This window comes from Bombus vancouverensis, chromosome 5, assembly GCF_051014615.1.
Source record: "Bombus vancouverensis nearcticus chromosome 5, iyBomVanc1_principal, whole genome shotgun sequence".
NCBI classification, from domain to species: Eukaryota; Metazoa; Arthropoda; class Insecta; order Hymenoptera; family Apidae; genus Bombus; species Bombus vancouverensis.
In genome coordinates, this window is record NC_134915.1 from 3,526,558 (window position 1) to 3,541,520 (window position 14,963).

The following is a 14,963-nucleotide window of genomic DNA, read 5'->3' on the forward strand; positions in this document are numbered from 1 at the left end:
ATGATTACTAAATACTAGTGTAATTTTAAGCACGCACGGTTTAAATTTATTTCTTTTGTATAATTTTATTTATTATTTTTTATCCATATATAATTGTTTCAGAAACTAAATTTTATTGCAATATGCCTCCTTTTTCATTTTTTATTTATTTGCTATGTATTAAATAAGCAAATACTATCAGTTACATCTATAATAAGAAGTATTTTTTTGTAATGTACAGTATAAAGAATTTATCCCTTTCTTACAATTTTTAAAACTCGAGTTTTTAAATATCACTTAGAAAAGATTTCAAGTAGCTATTATGTAATTTTAATAATTGAGGAATCTTGAACGTAATAAATTAACGTAAAAAAAAACGGTATAAAAGATTCGACAGATTTATCAAACCGAATACATTCATATACATATGTTATATATATGTATATCAAAACAATAAACCATAATTTTTATTCAAATTTTATTCAACAGTATTGTATTAAACTTTTATGTAATAGTGGTAGTATTATTACTTCCCAACATATATAATTTATTTTCCTATAAGGATAAGAATTCAATTTAATATTGTCTCATTAACTTTCCATAGTTGGTTTCCTGTGAAAATTAAATTTTAATGGTTTTTTTATAAGTGTCATAGATTTTGAATTACAATATTTAATTCGTTAATAGTTAATACTTAATAATTGTATTATGTGACATATGGTATATTAATAAAAAATATCGATGGCATTCAATCCAATAAAATAGTATTAAAAGCGCTATTATTAATGGCATGGAAATATGCAATTAAACTTTATATAAATTTTACTTCCGAGCATACGTACAATTTAATATAATATATTATTAAAAACATTAAAAACAGTGTTTTATGAAAAACATGTTCAAATATAAATTTTTCGAAATTTATTGAATAGGAATATATTTTAATTTAACAACCTTTGCATTTATCTGTTTAATTATAACATATAGTAAGTAAAAACAATATAATATTAATATGAAAAGGGATAGTTACTTACGCAGAGAATTTTATATTTTATGTTGGCAAAACTGTATACGGTTACATATTTTAAAAACGCTTACGTAGCTGTGTATGCAGTCATTCAAAATAATCAACTTGTGAAATAGCAGGTAAATTTGATACAATTTTTACTCAATGCGGTCAAGTAATTTTGGAAAACTGAGAGTTCAAGCTCGACAAATTGATGACGGTATTGAAAAACTAAATACAACATGGAAACTTCCACACGTTCTAATCGGACGTTTTGCAGAATGTACTGCAGAATCAGATTTTTATACCGAAGCTATGTGGAATGTTATAAAAAGTACACAGGTTTGTATCATATAAATCATTTTATCTCTTTAAATTATTTCTACCATTTAATTAATGTTTTGTTATTTAATGTTTCTTAAAAATTTATATTGCTACTGATACTATATAATATTTTCTTTATTTACTAAAAAATATCAGGATGGAATAGAACAAACTTTGTCAGAAATGAAAGAAGATTCAATTCATATGGAAGAATTTCTCCAAGAAACTAAGGCACAATATGAAAGCTTAAAAGAGCAGTGCGATAATTTGGAGACTGTTTTTGGAGAGTATGGTTATCGTTACGATGAAAATAATGTCTTGGAAGAGTAAGTATTTAATTTGTAATATTTTGAGTAAAAATTATTATTTTTTAATAATTTCATAGATTCACTAATCAATTCATAATTATTATTTCAATATCTTATTTAAATTATATAGATCAAATGGTAATAGTACAAGGAGCCCCGATCAAAACTCAATTGAAGAAACAGAAAACTTAAAAGTTGAATTTACTCCTAATCTTAGTTGGAAATGTAAAGTAAAAGAAAATGGATTATCATCAGCATGTAAAGATAATTATAAGTCACATATGCTTATGACAGCTTTAACTAATACTTCAACATCAGTTTTTGATCATAGTTCACAAGGATTACTATGATAATGATAAGGAATGATGACTATACACAAGGATTATGTATGCATTCCAGAAAGAGAAAGTCTATAAGTACCAACTCTTTCTAAACATTTGTATATTGTATATTATATTGAAAAAATGAAATTTCCGAGATTGTATATTGTTTGTTTCACATCATTATTGTTAATCATTAAAGTCAAACTTGAATTATTTTAAGATAATATTGTTTTTATATGACGTATCTCAAATATAAGATAATAATAAAATGTATAAGTACAACTATACATTGAAATATTCATTGACACTATTTTTTTTTAGAACTTTAACTTTGTAGGTAATTAAATAATTAAAACTATACTAAATTTTATATTAAATATCCTAACTTTGTTGCCATATGTTAGGACACAAAAACAAAGTAAAGATAAAACAAATAAAACAAGATCAAATTTTTATTTGCATCAATTTGTGTGTATATATATATATATCAACTTTGCAATAAAGTACCATAATTCACTTATAGCTTACTTTAATGGACAGTGTAGTTGTGTGAATAACTTGATCTAATTTTATAATACTTGAAAGTTTTATTTGAAACTTTTAAATATAATTTTGGTTTAGTAACGATGTATAGGTCTAATAATATATTACATGTTTGACAATCTATATGGTATACGTCATAAGTAACCGTAAACAATACAACATAACCTATTTTACTAAACCATTTTCTGCTTCAAAGTATTTCTTTACGAACAAAGTTTTAAGATACGTAACTTTAATTTTTATAAGAAGTATGGGTTAGTATGAAATGTAATATATTGTATATTTTCAAATATATTTGTAATATTAAGTGTTACATATATTTACATATTTTTCTATTACATTTATTTTCTATTTTATAATTATTAGATACAAATACAAAACTATGCCAAGGTAAAGATATTTTTGAAAGGATGAACTATTTGTATCAGGTAATAATAATCTTGAGTAACTTTTTACACTGTAAATTAAAGTGGAAATATTAATGAAAAACTGTTCTTAGGCAAGTTACCTAATGGCATTGAAAAATAGAGTAGCAGCATCATATTATGGAAATATAATGGTTGGTTGTGCAAAAAAATCAGTTTTAAGAATGTGAGTTTAAAAAATTTAAATGACCATAATATATCTATCTAGTCATAATCGTAAATAAGTTTCTATAAAATATGTAAGTAAGATTTATATATGTATAAAATTTTTCTTTTTAAGAGAATCGGATATTAAAAGGACAATTTGTAAATGTTGTCAATCACCACTTATACCTGGTGAAACTGCAAGGGTGCGATTAGTGTCAAAACCGGTAAAAAGTGTGAAATGGACATGTTTAACATGCTTAAGTGTTAAAAGGTATCCTACAAAAGGAGGATATAAATTATGGATTGAACAACCTAATTCGGTAGTTCAAGTTTTCAATTATGCACCAAAATCGTTAGATAATAAGTCTAATATTGAGATAAAAAAAAAGAATTTAGATAAAGAAAAACATATGGATACTGAAAAGAGTTAAATGTACACAGATTTGAATATTTATTTCCACATGATGTGAGATGTGATGAATGTTGACATACGAATATTTTTTTTTATCAATGACTTATACATAAAATATGTTACAATAAATTTATAATCAATAAACAGATACTTTTACTAACTGGAATATTCATAACCATCTAGTAATATTGTGATACTGATATTAGTTTTACATTAAATGTTTATAGACATAACATGATCATAGTTAAGTTATTGTTTTTCGAGTATATGATATACTGTACGATTAGAGCCGTTCGCAATAAATTCCATAGACCCCAATGCACATATGTTTCGTTGAGGACGGTTTAGGCGATGAAAAGCGATGTGGTCTTCGCAGATAGCGCGAGATGATTATGTTGTTACATAACATTGAAATTTGATGCGAACGTCTCCATTTAACTAGCTATGATATGACTATATCCGCCCATCGCCAATGAGTTATACAAAATCTCAAATGTAGGATAACTGTCACGTATACACGCGGGCGTAATCAAATCACAGATTAATCGGATAAAAATCAGTCATTTAACCCTAACTTAAATAAATATAACATATATTGCAAATTAATAGTTGTACATGAACTTATGACATATGTTGATATTTCGACTGAATTGTTTTCCTAATTACAAATATTTTTAACATTATGAGCTTGTTCTTTTTTTAACATTTAGAACATTTTGTTGTATTAACGCCATGATATGACATTAAGTGACTCATTTGTTCATATAGAAGATAATGACACTATAAGTACGTTCCTTCCTTTTGTTTTTACGTGTAAAACGTACATAAGTTATATAAATACTAAACTAGTGAGGAATTAATCAGAAAACTGCGCTGGACGGAGTCTACACATTCATTTATATACATATATCTGTCGTGCCAAGCTTCGGTCATTAAACTATTTCACAGTATCTATTTTCTAGCAATTTTGATTTTTCTAACAGTGAACCTAACAATTAGTTAGTTAGGACCATAGGTTGGCAACGCACACATATATACATGCACACACCAGCTACAGGGAAATATTTATTCCAGTAATATTGACTGTTGTTCGTCGTTACTCTTCATCTTGAATTCTTCACTGCTGAAGAGTTCGAACTGAAATAGCAAAAGGTGCACAGTCAGAGTAAATTTTCCTGTGTAATTCGGGATAATTTTTGTGCTCTCCTTGTACACGCGTCTACTCGCAGACAAACCTAACGATCTTATCCGATTATTGTCGAAAAGGTGTGTGCATGCGAGTATAATTTCGGAAAGGCGCGTGCAACAGTTAGAGCCGTGGTTAGAGAGGTACGACGTATGGTGATAAAGTTATATTACTGATTAAAAAAGGGATTGGCGTAAAACTTAATTTATACTAGCCCTGAAACAAACTGGGGTTGACCATCACGATCAAGTGTAAATTGAGGCATTACATTCGAGGATGGCTGAAATGTTGATCCTTGAAAACCCATGGCTGATTCGTAAAGCTAAAATAAAATGTATAATATAATTACATTTTTTCTTCTTGAATATATAATAGTTCATCTAATGTTAAAGAATATAATGGCTTTTTTGATATACATTATGGTTTCCTGGAAGCGTTGTATAATCTGGTGTTGTTGGACGGTGCCTGTTCGTAGGCAGTGGTCGCTGAATAGTAGCATAAGTGTTATCTTGAGATGTATCACCCATCCCAACACTTACACCACTTCCTCGTCTCTCAGTACCTAAGCCACCTTCAGGTTCACTAAATACTTGCATTGTTAATTCTTGTTCTTCATATAATTTGAGTTTTCTAAAAAATTATCATTATATAAATATGTTATATGAATGTATCTTTAACAGAAGGTATATCTTTACTCACTGCTCGATCCACAAAGGATTTTCTGTAGTATTTAACTCGTCAATAATTTGTTTCTTTATTAAACCATCCTTCTTCCTTATATCATTTGGCACAGTGATTACCCTAAAATATTATGTAATATAATACATTTGATGTTTTTCATATTAAAATAAGAAAATGTATATTTGTTTAGCATTTACCAGTGTCGTAAACAACAACAAACTACTGTTACAGTAACTGCACCAACTAATAAAACTACAAGTAAGGCTATTAAAGCCGCTAACGCAGGATCAAATGGTTCTTCTTGTACTCCTGCATAAGCAGGCTGAAAAATTATATTAGTTAACACAATGTTAATATCTTATTTATGGTTTGAAATGTAAGAAATATTTACCACAACATTTTCAATAGCAAAACCAGCATAATAATCTTTCAAGAAGTCATATTTTGCATCAATAACTTTAAGTACTTGTGGAATGGGAGCAATAGTTTGGGTTTTTGGTTCTACCACGTGTAAATACATGTCACACCTATAAGTTGCATTCAAATGTTACGTTCTTAAAAAAGTACAAATTAATTTAGAGAAAGTTTCAAATGTTCTTTTCTTACCATTCTCTACGAATATGACCTGATGCATCTACATGGTATCGAATTTCATCAACAACAACTCTGCTTTGAGTTGCATTTGATAATTCTGACACAATTTCATCACGTTCACGATTCACTTCTTCGGGAGATTTTGACAAAATGACTCTAATTAATTGTGAAGCTTCGAATACCCAGACCTTTGTCAACATAAAAGATGAGTAATTAAGAAATTAAAAATGTACAAATACTCACGTATAAAATAACTTACATGAACTCTAGTCATAGCATATCTCTCTGGAATAGCAGTTTCTTTTGCTACAACTTCAACAATGAATCTGTCCTGGTTATACTCAGCCATATAACCACTTGTGACAAGTTTACCATCTTGTGTTACATTGAAAGGACTTGGAACTATAGAACCACTAGGTTTTTCTGATCCATATTTGTAGAGGTTTGCACTGGCAACGTAGTAATGTAGCGTACCGTTATCTCCAACATCTAAGTCTGACGCTGTTACTTTTGTTACAAAATCATTCACATTTGCCATTGAATTAACACCCGCATAGTAGTCGTTACGTTCGAATATCGGTAAGTTATCATTTTCGTCTAAAATAGTTATGGTAACATTTACATGTCCATGGTCTGTATTGTGCATTAGTGGACGTCCTGCATCTACGGGGCTTATATAGATATCAGGATCATTGGAAGCCAGTATCGATAAGACATATTTGTCCCGAGATTCACGATCGAATGATTTATTTGCGTATATGCTACCATCAGATTTGTCCATGTAAAACGCATAATTTTCATTTCCTGAAAAATATTCCCATTTACATAAATGTGTACCCTTATTTAGTAATAGTATAATTTTACAAATTGCTTGGTAGAACATTACTTACCAGCCTCTATGTAATAATAAACCTTCGCGTGTCTGCCTTCGTCTTTATCTTCCGCAGTTACTTTTCCCACGAAGTAATCTTTCGGGCGATTTTCTGATATATAAAAATGATATTCATCGTAAAATTGTGGCGTGTTGTCGTTCGTATCAACTAATTGTACAGTAAGCAGTCGTAATGTTTCATATGCCGTAGGAGTACCGTGATCGGCAGCTACCAGAACAAGCTGAAATAATATTAAAGTTAACGTTATTATTTTTGAAGTCAATTGTTGTAAAAAGCTTTTAGATACGCGAATGAAATTTACCTCAAATTTGCTTTTTACTTCTCGATCAAGAATAATCTTCGATCTTAGTTCACCTGTCTCTTGATCTATTGAAAATTCTTCTGTTTCTTGAGTATTTCGATTCCCAACCTTTAAGTGATAACTTACGCGTCCGTTTTCTCCAGGATCTCTATCGATTGCTTTTACCGTCAATATTAAGTAATTTAGTACACCAGTATTCTAAAAAATGTTCGTTATTACACTCGTGTAATCTTCTAAATGACGAATACCTTATCGATAATCTATTTTTATACTAACTTCGGGTACTTCAACAGTAGCGTTCGTTAATTCGGGTAGAACAAATTGAGGTTTGTGTTGATTTACTGATGTTACTCGTATATCAACGGTACAGTTGTCTGAATGTGGTCCACTACCCGCACCATCTCTTGCCTCCACTTCAATTCTGTATGAGCCAGCTCTTCCAAGCAGTGCTGCTCCGGGGTATAGAATGCCCGTTTCACGATTTAAAGAAAATGACTCGTTTTCATTCCCATGAATTATGGTATACCAAACTTCTCCGTTGATCCCTTCATCATGGTCCATAGCTATGACCTTACAATGAATATATAATATGTCAGTTTTTTAGCTTTATCATTCTGTAAGTTCAAACAGATGAAGTATAATTACTTGTAAAATAGGTGCAGGTGGATTTACTGGCAGATTTTCAGCAACTGAAGCTCTATAACTATGTTGTGTAAATATTGGTCGATTGTCATTAACGTCGATAAGTTTTACAAGTACTGGAACGGTGGTACTTCGACGTGAATTTATATGAGCACCATCGCTGGCCATTACTGTTATGGTGATATTTGGCGTCATTTCTCTATCGAGAACGGTTGCACCACCAACAGTAATTTCTCCCGTTTCGTGGCCTGTAATTTATATAAATAGATGTTTGTCCATAAAATATTGGTTCGATTAATTTTGAATAAAAAGATTACACTTACCGATATTAAAGTCAGCAGCGTGATCACCTATAAGACTATAACTAATTTCTCCAAACGGACCTTCATCTCCATCTGTCGCTTTCACGGTAGTAACATGTGTGCCTGGTGGCGAGTTTTCTTTCACAGACGCATTATACAATTCCTTCTCGAATTTAGGATCTTGATCATTAACATTTATTACAGTGACAATTACTTTGGCTGTTGTGGATAGCTGCGGTACTCCAGAATCATACGCAACCACTGTGAACTCCAGTTGCTTCGTTTCTTCGTAATCAATAACTTGGCTGGTTCGTACAATTCCTGCAATATGCGTAACGTTTATTGTACTTTCCATATTTTCCACTTAGTTGTAACGCGATTATAACGAACCTGTGACGTTGTCTATATTGAAATAGGGACTTGGTGGTATAATTCCGTATCCTGCTATGTTACTATCTGCGTCTACCGCTGTAAATGCTCCCACAACAGCACCAGTTGGCTGTTCTTCTTGCATTTCTATTAAATATCGTGGATTTTCTCTCGTCCATGGTTTCAAGAATTCCGGTGCCATGTGATTCACGTCAATGATCGTGACTACTAAGGTGCCTAATTACAAACAAGAAGATCCATTAAATAACTACAGACAAGTATCATTTTGACCGTAAGAATCTCAACGCGACTAGAACATCTTGCAATAATAAAACAAAAAACATAGAAAGTTATATTTTTCTTGTTTCGATAACCCAATAGCAGTAGTAAATTATCATTTGTTGTAACTCGTGGCCACATATCCGGACAGTACTATCCTATGAACTTTACGATACTATATTTCTTAAAGATGTAATACCTCTGCCTTGTTGTAATGTGGGTGCCGTTGTATCACTGACAACGACAGTGATGCTCACAGTAGCTGCGATATCACGGTCCAATGGTCTAACGACGGAAACTTGACCGGTTGCCCGATCAACAGCGAAAAAGTCCTGCGGATATACCGATTAATACACAAGTAGTTTTGTAACTAATTTTGTATGATCATTTTATATGATTATCAGACAAAGCATCAGATTATACCTTGAACGATTTACTGTCGTTGACCTGTTGACCATTTCTATCGATCGCCGTAATTGGCTCTGAAATGGCGAAGTTCAATGCTTCCAAGTTGGCACTGTCTGGATCTGTAGCTTTTAACGTCGTGAAGACGGTGCCAATGGGCGTGTCTTCCGTAACTTCGGCTCTTTGAGTTTCTGGCGTGAAATAGGGCGCTTTATCGTTGCTATTTTCAACGTTTATCATCAACGTCGTTGTTCCGGTTAAGCTAGGCGTTCCTAATCAGAAAAAGATCACGATGAAACGTATATTAAACGTTATGACAGAGTCGTATAATAAACGTTAGACTCGCGGATATTTATGCAAATTCATATTTTTATGAAGATAACTAAACAGACAACTAGCAGGAGCTTGGTAGAGATTTGTTTCATCCGCCAAATATTACAACAAATATCGCAATTGAATATTTTATACGTACATTTTTACGTATTACGTGTATTTTACTCATTCATTTCGTTTTAAAATTCCTAGATATGCATAAGAATCTGCGGTCTAGTTATAAGTAGAATGTATAAACTAAAGAAAATAAAACAGATGACAGTTTTTATCTAAATAAACCCATTTTCATGTACCTTTATCAAATGCTATTACTTCTACATGGTATGTATTTTTATTGTCGTAATCCAACTTCCTAAACACTGTTACAACGCCTGTTGTTTCATTCATAGTAAAGTCATCGAAAGCTCCCTTCTGTATTCTGTAAACGAGTTCTGCATTTATTCCCGTGTCAGCATCGGTCGCTGTAACTTCCTCCACAACGGTCCCTGAAATGTATGAAATTAGAAGATCCAATCGCATACGATAATAGCCTCTTGTAAACCATCGTTGAAGGCTAACATACCAATCGGCGATATTTCGGGTATGCTGGCAGTGTAAAGTTCTTGCGTAAAGACGGGTGCGTTGTTATTGACATCGCGAATAGTAATGTTAACGGTGGCGGAATCGACATAGATCCCGTCGTTCGCTTGTATAACGAGCGCAATCCAATCGTGTGTTGAATTCGTTAAATCCACTGGCCCTTTATTTCTTATCGTAATTTCACCAGTGTCTGGATCTATGGCGAAGAGTCCTAACTCATCGCCGCCCACGATCGCATACGTGATCTTCGACGTCTTGTCCTTATCTCGGGCTTGCACTTTCAAGTCGGGCTCGAATTTCTCTGCTCCTTCGTCTATAACCGCACGATACTTGTCTTGCAAAAATCGTGGTGGACTGTCATTGGCATCCGATAAACTGATGCGCAACGAAACGCTGGTCGTCTGTCCTTGCCCATCGTTATCGGTGGCCTAAAAAACAGCGAAGGTGAAAGCCGACGAAATAATTACATATTACAGTTTATCTATATCTATACAAAAGCAAGTTATCACGAATCTTCCGCAAATAGAGGTTTCTAGTGTTAAATCACGAGCGAGTTCTATACGCTACTAGCAAAATGTTTAAAGACGAGGAGTCTGCAGTTAAGATTGGTCAATATTTGATAGAATAGACAAACGTATATATTTAATCTCACAATATTGACTCAGTCAATCTGAACATATTGTTATTTGCTTCTATATAAACAGAGCTATATAAACAGATATTCAGTATATGGCTCCTTATGTTTGTCAAATTAAACGATAGTAATAAAATGAGCACACGTTTCTGGCTGTGGTATAATGGTGAAACGTATAATGGCAAGTGGATATAATAATTTTGACACAGCGTACCTTGTACGTTAGAAAATACTCTGTTTGTTCTTCGTAGTCTAAACAGGGTGATACTCCAGGAGTTGGACACTGAGCCACCGTGATAACTCCAGTTTTCCGATCGACAGAGAAATGCTGCGCGCCTTGACCGAGCAACTGATAAGCTATTCCAGCTGTACCGAATCTAGAGCATAATTTGTTTATCAAATTTCTGTTGCGTCGAATGAAGAAATAATTCTAAGAAGAATTACGACTTTTCTCACCGTCCGCTATCGCGATCTTTAGCAGTGATCGTTATAACCGTTGTGCCTGGAGGCGCGGTTTCCAGCACCACGGCTGTGTAAGTAGGGTTGCTGAAAGTAGGCGAATTATCGTTCGCGTCCGTGATAGAGACAGTTACGGTTGCGGTGGAGGAAAGTTTCGGATTCGTGTGAACCTCTTCCGCAACGACCTGAACATTTACAATGGCATGATTTCACTTTCGAATCGTGTTAACTGACAGACAAGAATAATAGGATTCGCTAGCATAGAAGCGGCCGGATTACCAGAATGATGAATTTACGCTGATTAGGATTTTCATAATCTAGCGAGCCATTTGCCACGCGGATGTTCACAGATGTGCTTCCAGTCGCCATAGTCGGCTCGATGGTGAAAGCACCATCAGTGATGTCGTCCAGGCGTAGGGAAAATACCGAGTTCAGGCCCTGTAAAGATGTAATTTTATAACGCTTGTAACGTAACGTTGCTACTGTGCAAGTTCAAATTAAAAGGAAATACTTCTTTATGGAATTGCAGAGCGCTCGTAGAAAACATTGTACGTGCCAAGAGCAAACTTTTCAGTAGGAAAAGAAAACTTACGCAATAATGTAGTCGAGATTCATGAAAGAAAAAGGTGCATCCGTAGAAGAAGAGCTTGCATGTGCCAGCCCTTGGTTCTAAAGAAAACTCAATGCTCCATTTATTTAAATACACGCCATTTAAATAGACAAAAAGCAAGAAACCATTAACTGATGTTTATTGGCGCTTATTTTTCGTTTTCCTCTGCAGAAGAGGTGACGTTCTGGCATTATCTTCCAGTTATAATCCAGTTATAGTTAGTAACTATTTAGAAAGGGCGATTGCACTCAAACTCTATACTACAGTATTCTCATTGCAACGTAGAACACAGCAGCCCAACTCCGATCTAACTCCAATAAAAAAATCAAAATTGTTCAATTCGCGAAGAATTTATTTTAACCCTGAAATGCGTTGTTCGTTATTCGCATATATGACTAATGCTCGATTCTTAATTAATTAACACTTTGACTGCCACGTTGGTCATATACGACCAACCATTGATGACTATAGCGCTTGAACTTTTTACTATTGTAAAAATTGAATGAAAATTAACAGTTAGGGCATTTTCAATATAACCGATAAATAGAAGATACTTTGAAATAAAAAGTGTCCCATTGAACAATTAAACATTTTTATTAGAACATCAATAAAAAAAAATGAGAACAAATCTTGCATCTAACGGTACACTGTGTTAAAACACTTTAAACATAAATGTGGCTCATCAATACAACCTGGACAATAAGTGGTCACCTTTTTGGTCCGATTCTTAGCAATTTTTGATCCTAACTGTTCAACGTTTTTTTTATAGCACCCTCTGCAAAATTTTCGTGCCAAACACGCTTGCCCTTCTTTCTTCTGCATTTCGTGTTGCAATCTTCATCGAATAAGTATATTTGACGGCTCTGGTGAATGGCACTGTGTAAGGTGCATTGCAAGTGCCATTCTAAAATCTGGTACCTTGATTTTTGTTTTTATTCCTTGTTTATAGAGTATCATCGCGTTTGAGATTGATGTATTCAACAATAACTCTAAAGCTAATTTTATATATCACTTGAGGATTCTTCTATGTGGTGTAGAATATGCTACCATTTGATCTGATAAATCTACAGCACATTTTCCTCTGTTGTAATCTACCACTACCATTCGTTTATCACAAACATAATTTTTCTTGCGGATCTCTACCATTTCAGCCAAATGTTTCGTCGAAATCATAAAAATAATCATAATACTGTTTACTAATATCATCTACACGTTTCAACAATATATTCTGGACGTTTTGCTTGTTTGGACGTTTGAATGGTTTGTTGAAATAAACGAAGCCTTGTTATGATATGTCGCTATCAACTGTTACCAAGATGACACGATGGTCACCCGTGACCACCACTAAGATAAACAGTCCATTGGGGAAGAATGTTGTCTTACATTATCAATTTATTATTATTTTGCCATTATGTGCTTTGAATAATAAAAATACTCCCGTGGCGTCCTCAGTGAGGCATGTGATTTCGGCGTGGCAGTCAAAGCGTTAAGAAAACAAATTTTATTTAATTGCGTAAGTTTATTTTTCCTGAGAGAAAAGAGCAGAAGAAATGTCAAATTCCAAGGTAAATAAAAAGAAAGTAACGTTCGTTTCTTCTTTTCTCTATTTCCTAATTTCAGAAGTTGATCGATAATGACTGCATTTAAGTAACTCACGATGTTGTTCTAATGTATGATGATACTCACGACGTCAGGATCCTTGACAGTCATGTCCAAATGTGGCAGTGGCGTGCCATTCGGTACGTTCTCCGGAATCTCGATGTTGTACTCGCGACGATTAAAAGTAGGCGGCTCGTCGTTCACATCCTTGATGGTTACCGTTGCTTCGGCCGTTGACACTGTCAGATTGTCATTACCTGGCATACCGTCGATCAATTCACGCGCCCTTACCTCCAGTGTCAGTACGCCAGTTGAATCCTTCAACGCTTCCCTGTTCAGTGGCTTTGCGGTTCTCAGTTCGCCTGTTTCGTCGTCCAGTAGAAAATAGTCGAATGGATCTGCATAAAAGAATACAAGAAATTTATTTAGCAGAAATACTTGAATTTTTTTGAATACCTTTAGCGTCATTTCGATTATTCCACGACTCGCACTTAGGAGAAATCCGGCGAGTGTAAGTAAAAAAGAGGAAAATTCGAAACATTGGAAACGTTGAGATTAAAATTACGTTCGATTGTTACCGTTTATTGTTTAACACATGGAAGAGCGAGAATCGTAGTAGCGTGAGTCAGCTCGTTTCTTACATTTTGTAAGAATGTTCTCCTTCAAAACTATCGTACGCAATAATAACTATAAACAATAATAAATCCTTGTATACAATAATTTAATCGAAGAACATGTCAACAATGTAATTGAGTTTGTAACGCAGTGTAAGCGTTCTAGTACTCGACCATTCAATCTTACGTAGTAATTAATGAATTGACATAGTCCAATTGCCGATTGCTCGTGTCACAATAAACAAGGTCACGCGTCGAGCCATTTAGCTGCTTAGCCGTGTGCTCGAACTTGTTGAAAATGTATGCGTCTTATGACATGTCTATTTCGTCGCAAAGAAAGGAATTGTGAAATAATAAACATGTTTGGACACAACTAATACTTTTAAGATGCCCTGCAAGTAATTATGATCGATTCATTAGTGAAGAAATATGATTTATTATTTGAAAGTGGATAATGTATCAGTAACAATTTGTAAATTAATACTTAGCTTAAATTAATAATGTTTTGAGAAAACTCGTAGAAAATTAGTAATCTTCAATTGTGTGATATTTTTCGAAACGATGAAACACAATAGGAAACACAATATCGTTATCATCACTATCGTTATCAGAAGGATCTACCGAATCACTGTCCGCAATAATAACACACTTCTCACTACTATCGTCGATATTAGATTCTCTTTTTACTGACACGACAGCTATAAGGGTTGTTTAATTCTTTTAGGCAATTATAATCTAAACGTGTGAACGTAACGAAGAGTTACACGCAACTAAAGTAAGAAAATATCGAGAACAACTGAACCACTAATCTGACTCGTGTTGTTTACGTTTGGTCCGAACGAAGTACCACGAGTCAAGCTCGTGCTTATTGTTTTTCACCCAAATTTTTTACCGCGAGTCTCACTCGTTGTTGTAGGTCAAGTGGTTAAACGTACGAAATTTACTGCACTTTTTCAAGTCATCGCGGCAGAGAATAGGCTTACAACTGAATTAATTGTAAAGCTAAAAGGACGACA

General features: G+C 33.5%; 3 protein-coding genes across 4 annotated transcripts in view; 2 read left to right on the forward strand and 1 right to left on the reverse strand.

The window, feature by feature from the left end:
• Nucleotides 1-952: 952 nt before the first annotated feature.
• LOC117159865 (uncharacterized) lies at nt 953-2,101 on the forward strand. Its single transcript, XM_033340043.2, has 3 exons — nt 953-1,327; nt 1,466-1,635; nt 1,748-2,101. The coding sequence occupies exons 1-3, from the start codon at nt 1,151-1,153 to the stop codon at nt 1,965-1,967; spliced, it is 567 nt and encodes a 188-aa protein (XP_033195934.1). The 5' UTR covers nt 953-1,150; the 3' UTR covers nt 1,968-2,101.
• A 363-nt stretch (nt 2,102-2,464) lies between these two features.
• Nucleotides 2,465-3,987, forward strand: Rpp21 (ribonuclease P protein subunit Rpp21). Its single transcript, XM_033340042.2, has 4 exons — nt 2,465-2,737; nt 2,850-2,911; nt 2,983-3,074; nt 3,189-3,987. Exons 1-4 carry the CDS (start codon nt 2,608-2,610, stop codon nt 3,484-3,486), a joined length of 582 nt encoding a protein of 193 aa, XP_033195933.1. The 5' UTR covers nt 2,465-2,607; the 3' UTR covers nt 3,487-3,987.
• A 185-nt stretch (nt 3,988-4,172) lies between these two features.
• The window catches only part of Cad87A (cadherin 87A), a 533,729-nt gene continuing 522,938 nt past the window's right edge, over nt 4,173-14,963 (reverse strand). For both annotated transcript variants that reach the window (XM_033340032.2, XM_076618386.1), the window contains 22 exons: nt 13,421-13,731; nt 11,404-11,562; nt 11,122-11,309; nt 10,880-11,042; nt 10,015-10,459; nt 9,746-9,937; nt 9,138-9,391; nt 8,914-9,046; nt 8,457-8,672; nt 8,088-8,387; nt 7,768-8,012; nt 7,399-7,692; nt 7,123-7,320; nt 6,819-7,041; nt 6,188-6,732; nt 5,941-6,116; nt 5,726-5,861; nt 5,532-5,656; nt 5,353-5,454; nt 5,070-5,283; nt 4,869-4,975; nt 4,173-4,604 (listed from right to left, as the gene is read on the reverse strand). In XM_033340032.2, the coding sequence (XP_033195923.2) occupies nt 4,571-4,604; nt 4,869-4,975; nt 5,070-5,283; nt 5,353-5,454; nt 5,532-5,656; nt 5,726-5,861; nt 5,941-6,116; nt 6,188-6,732; nt 6,819-7,041; nt 7,123-7,320; nt 7,399-7,692; nt 7,768-8,012; nt 8,088-8,387; nt 8,457-8,672; nt 8,914-9,046; nt 9,138-9,391; nt 9,746-9,937; nt 10,015-10,459; nt 10,880-11,042; nt 11,122-11,309; nt 11,404-11,562; nt 13,421-13,731 (4,760 nt within the window). In that variant the 3' untranslated portion in view covers nt 4,173-4,570. The remainder of the gene's footprint in view (nt 4,605-4,868; nt 4,976-5,069; nt 5,284-5,352; nt 5,455-5,531; nt 5,657-5,725; nt 5,862-5,940; nt 6,117-6,187; nt 6,733-6,818; nt 7,042-7,122; nt 7,321-7,398; nt 7,693-7,767; nt 8,013-8,087; nt 8,388-8,456; nt 8,673-8,913; nt 9,047-9,137; nt 9,392-9,745; nt 9,938-10,014; nt 10,460-10,879; nt 11,043-11,121; nt 11,310-11,403; nt 11,563-13,420; nt 13,732-14,963) is intronic.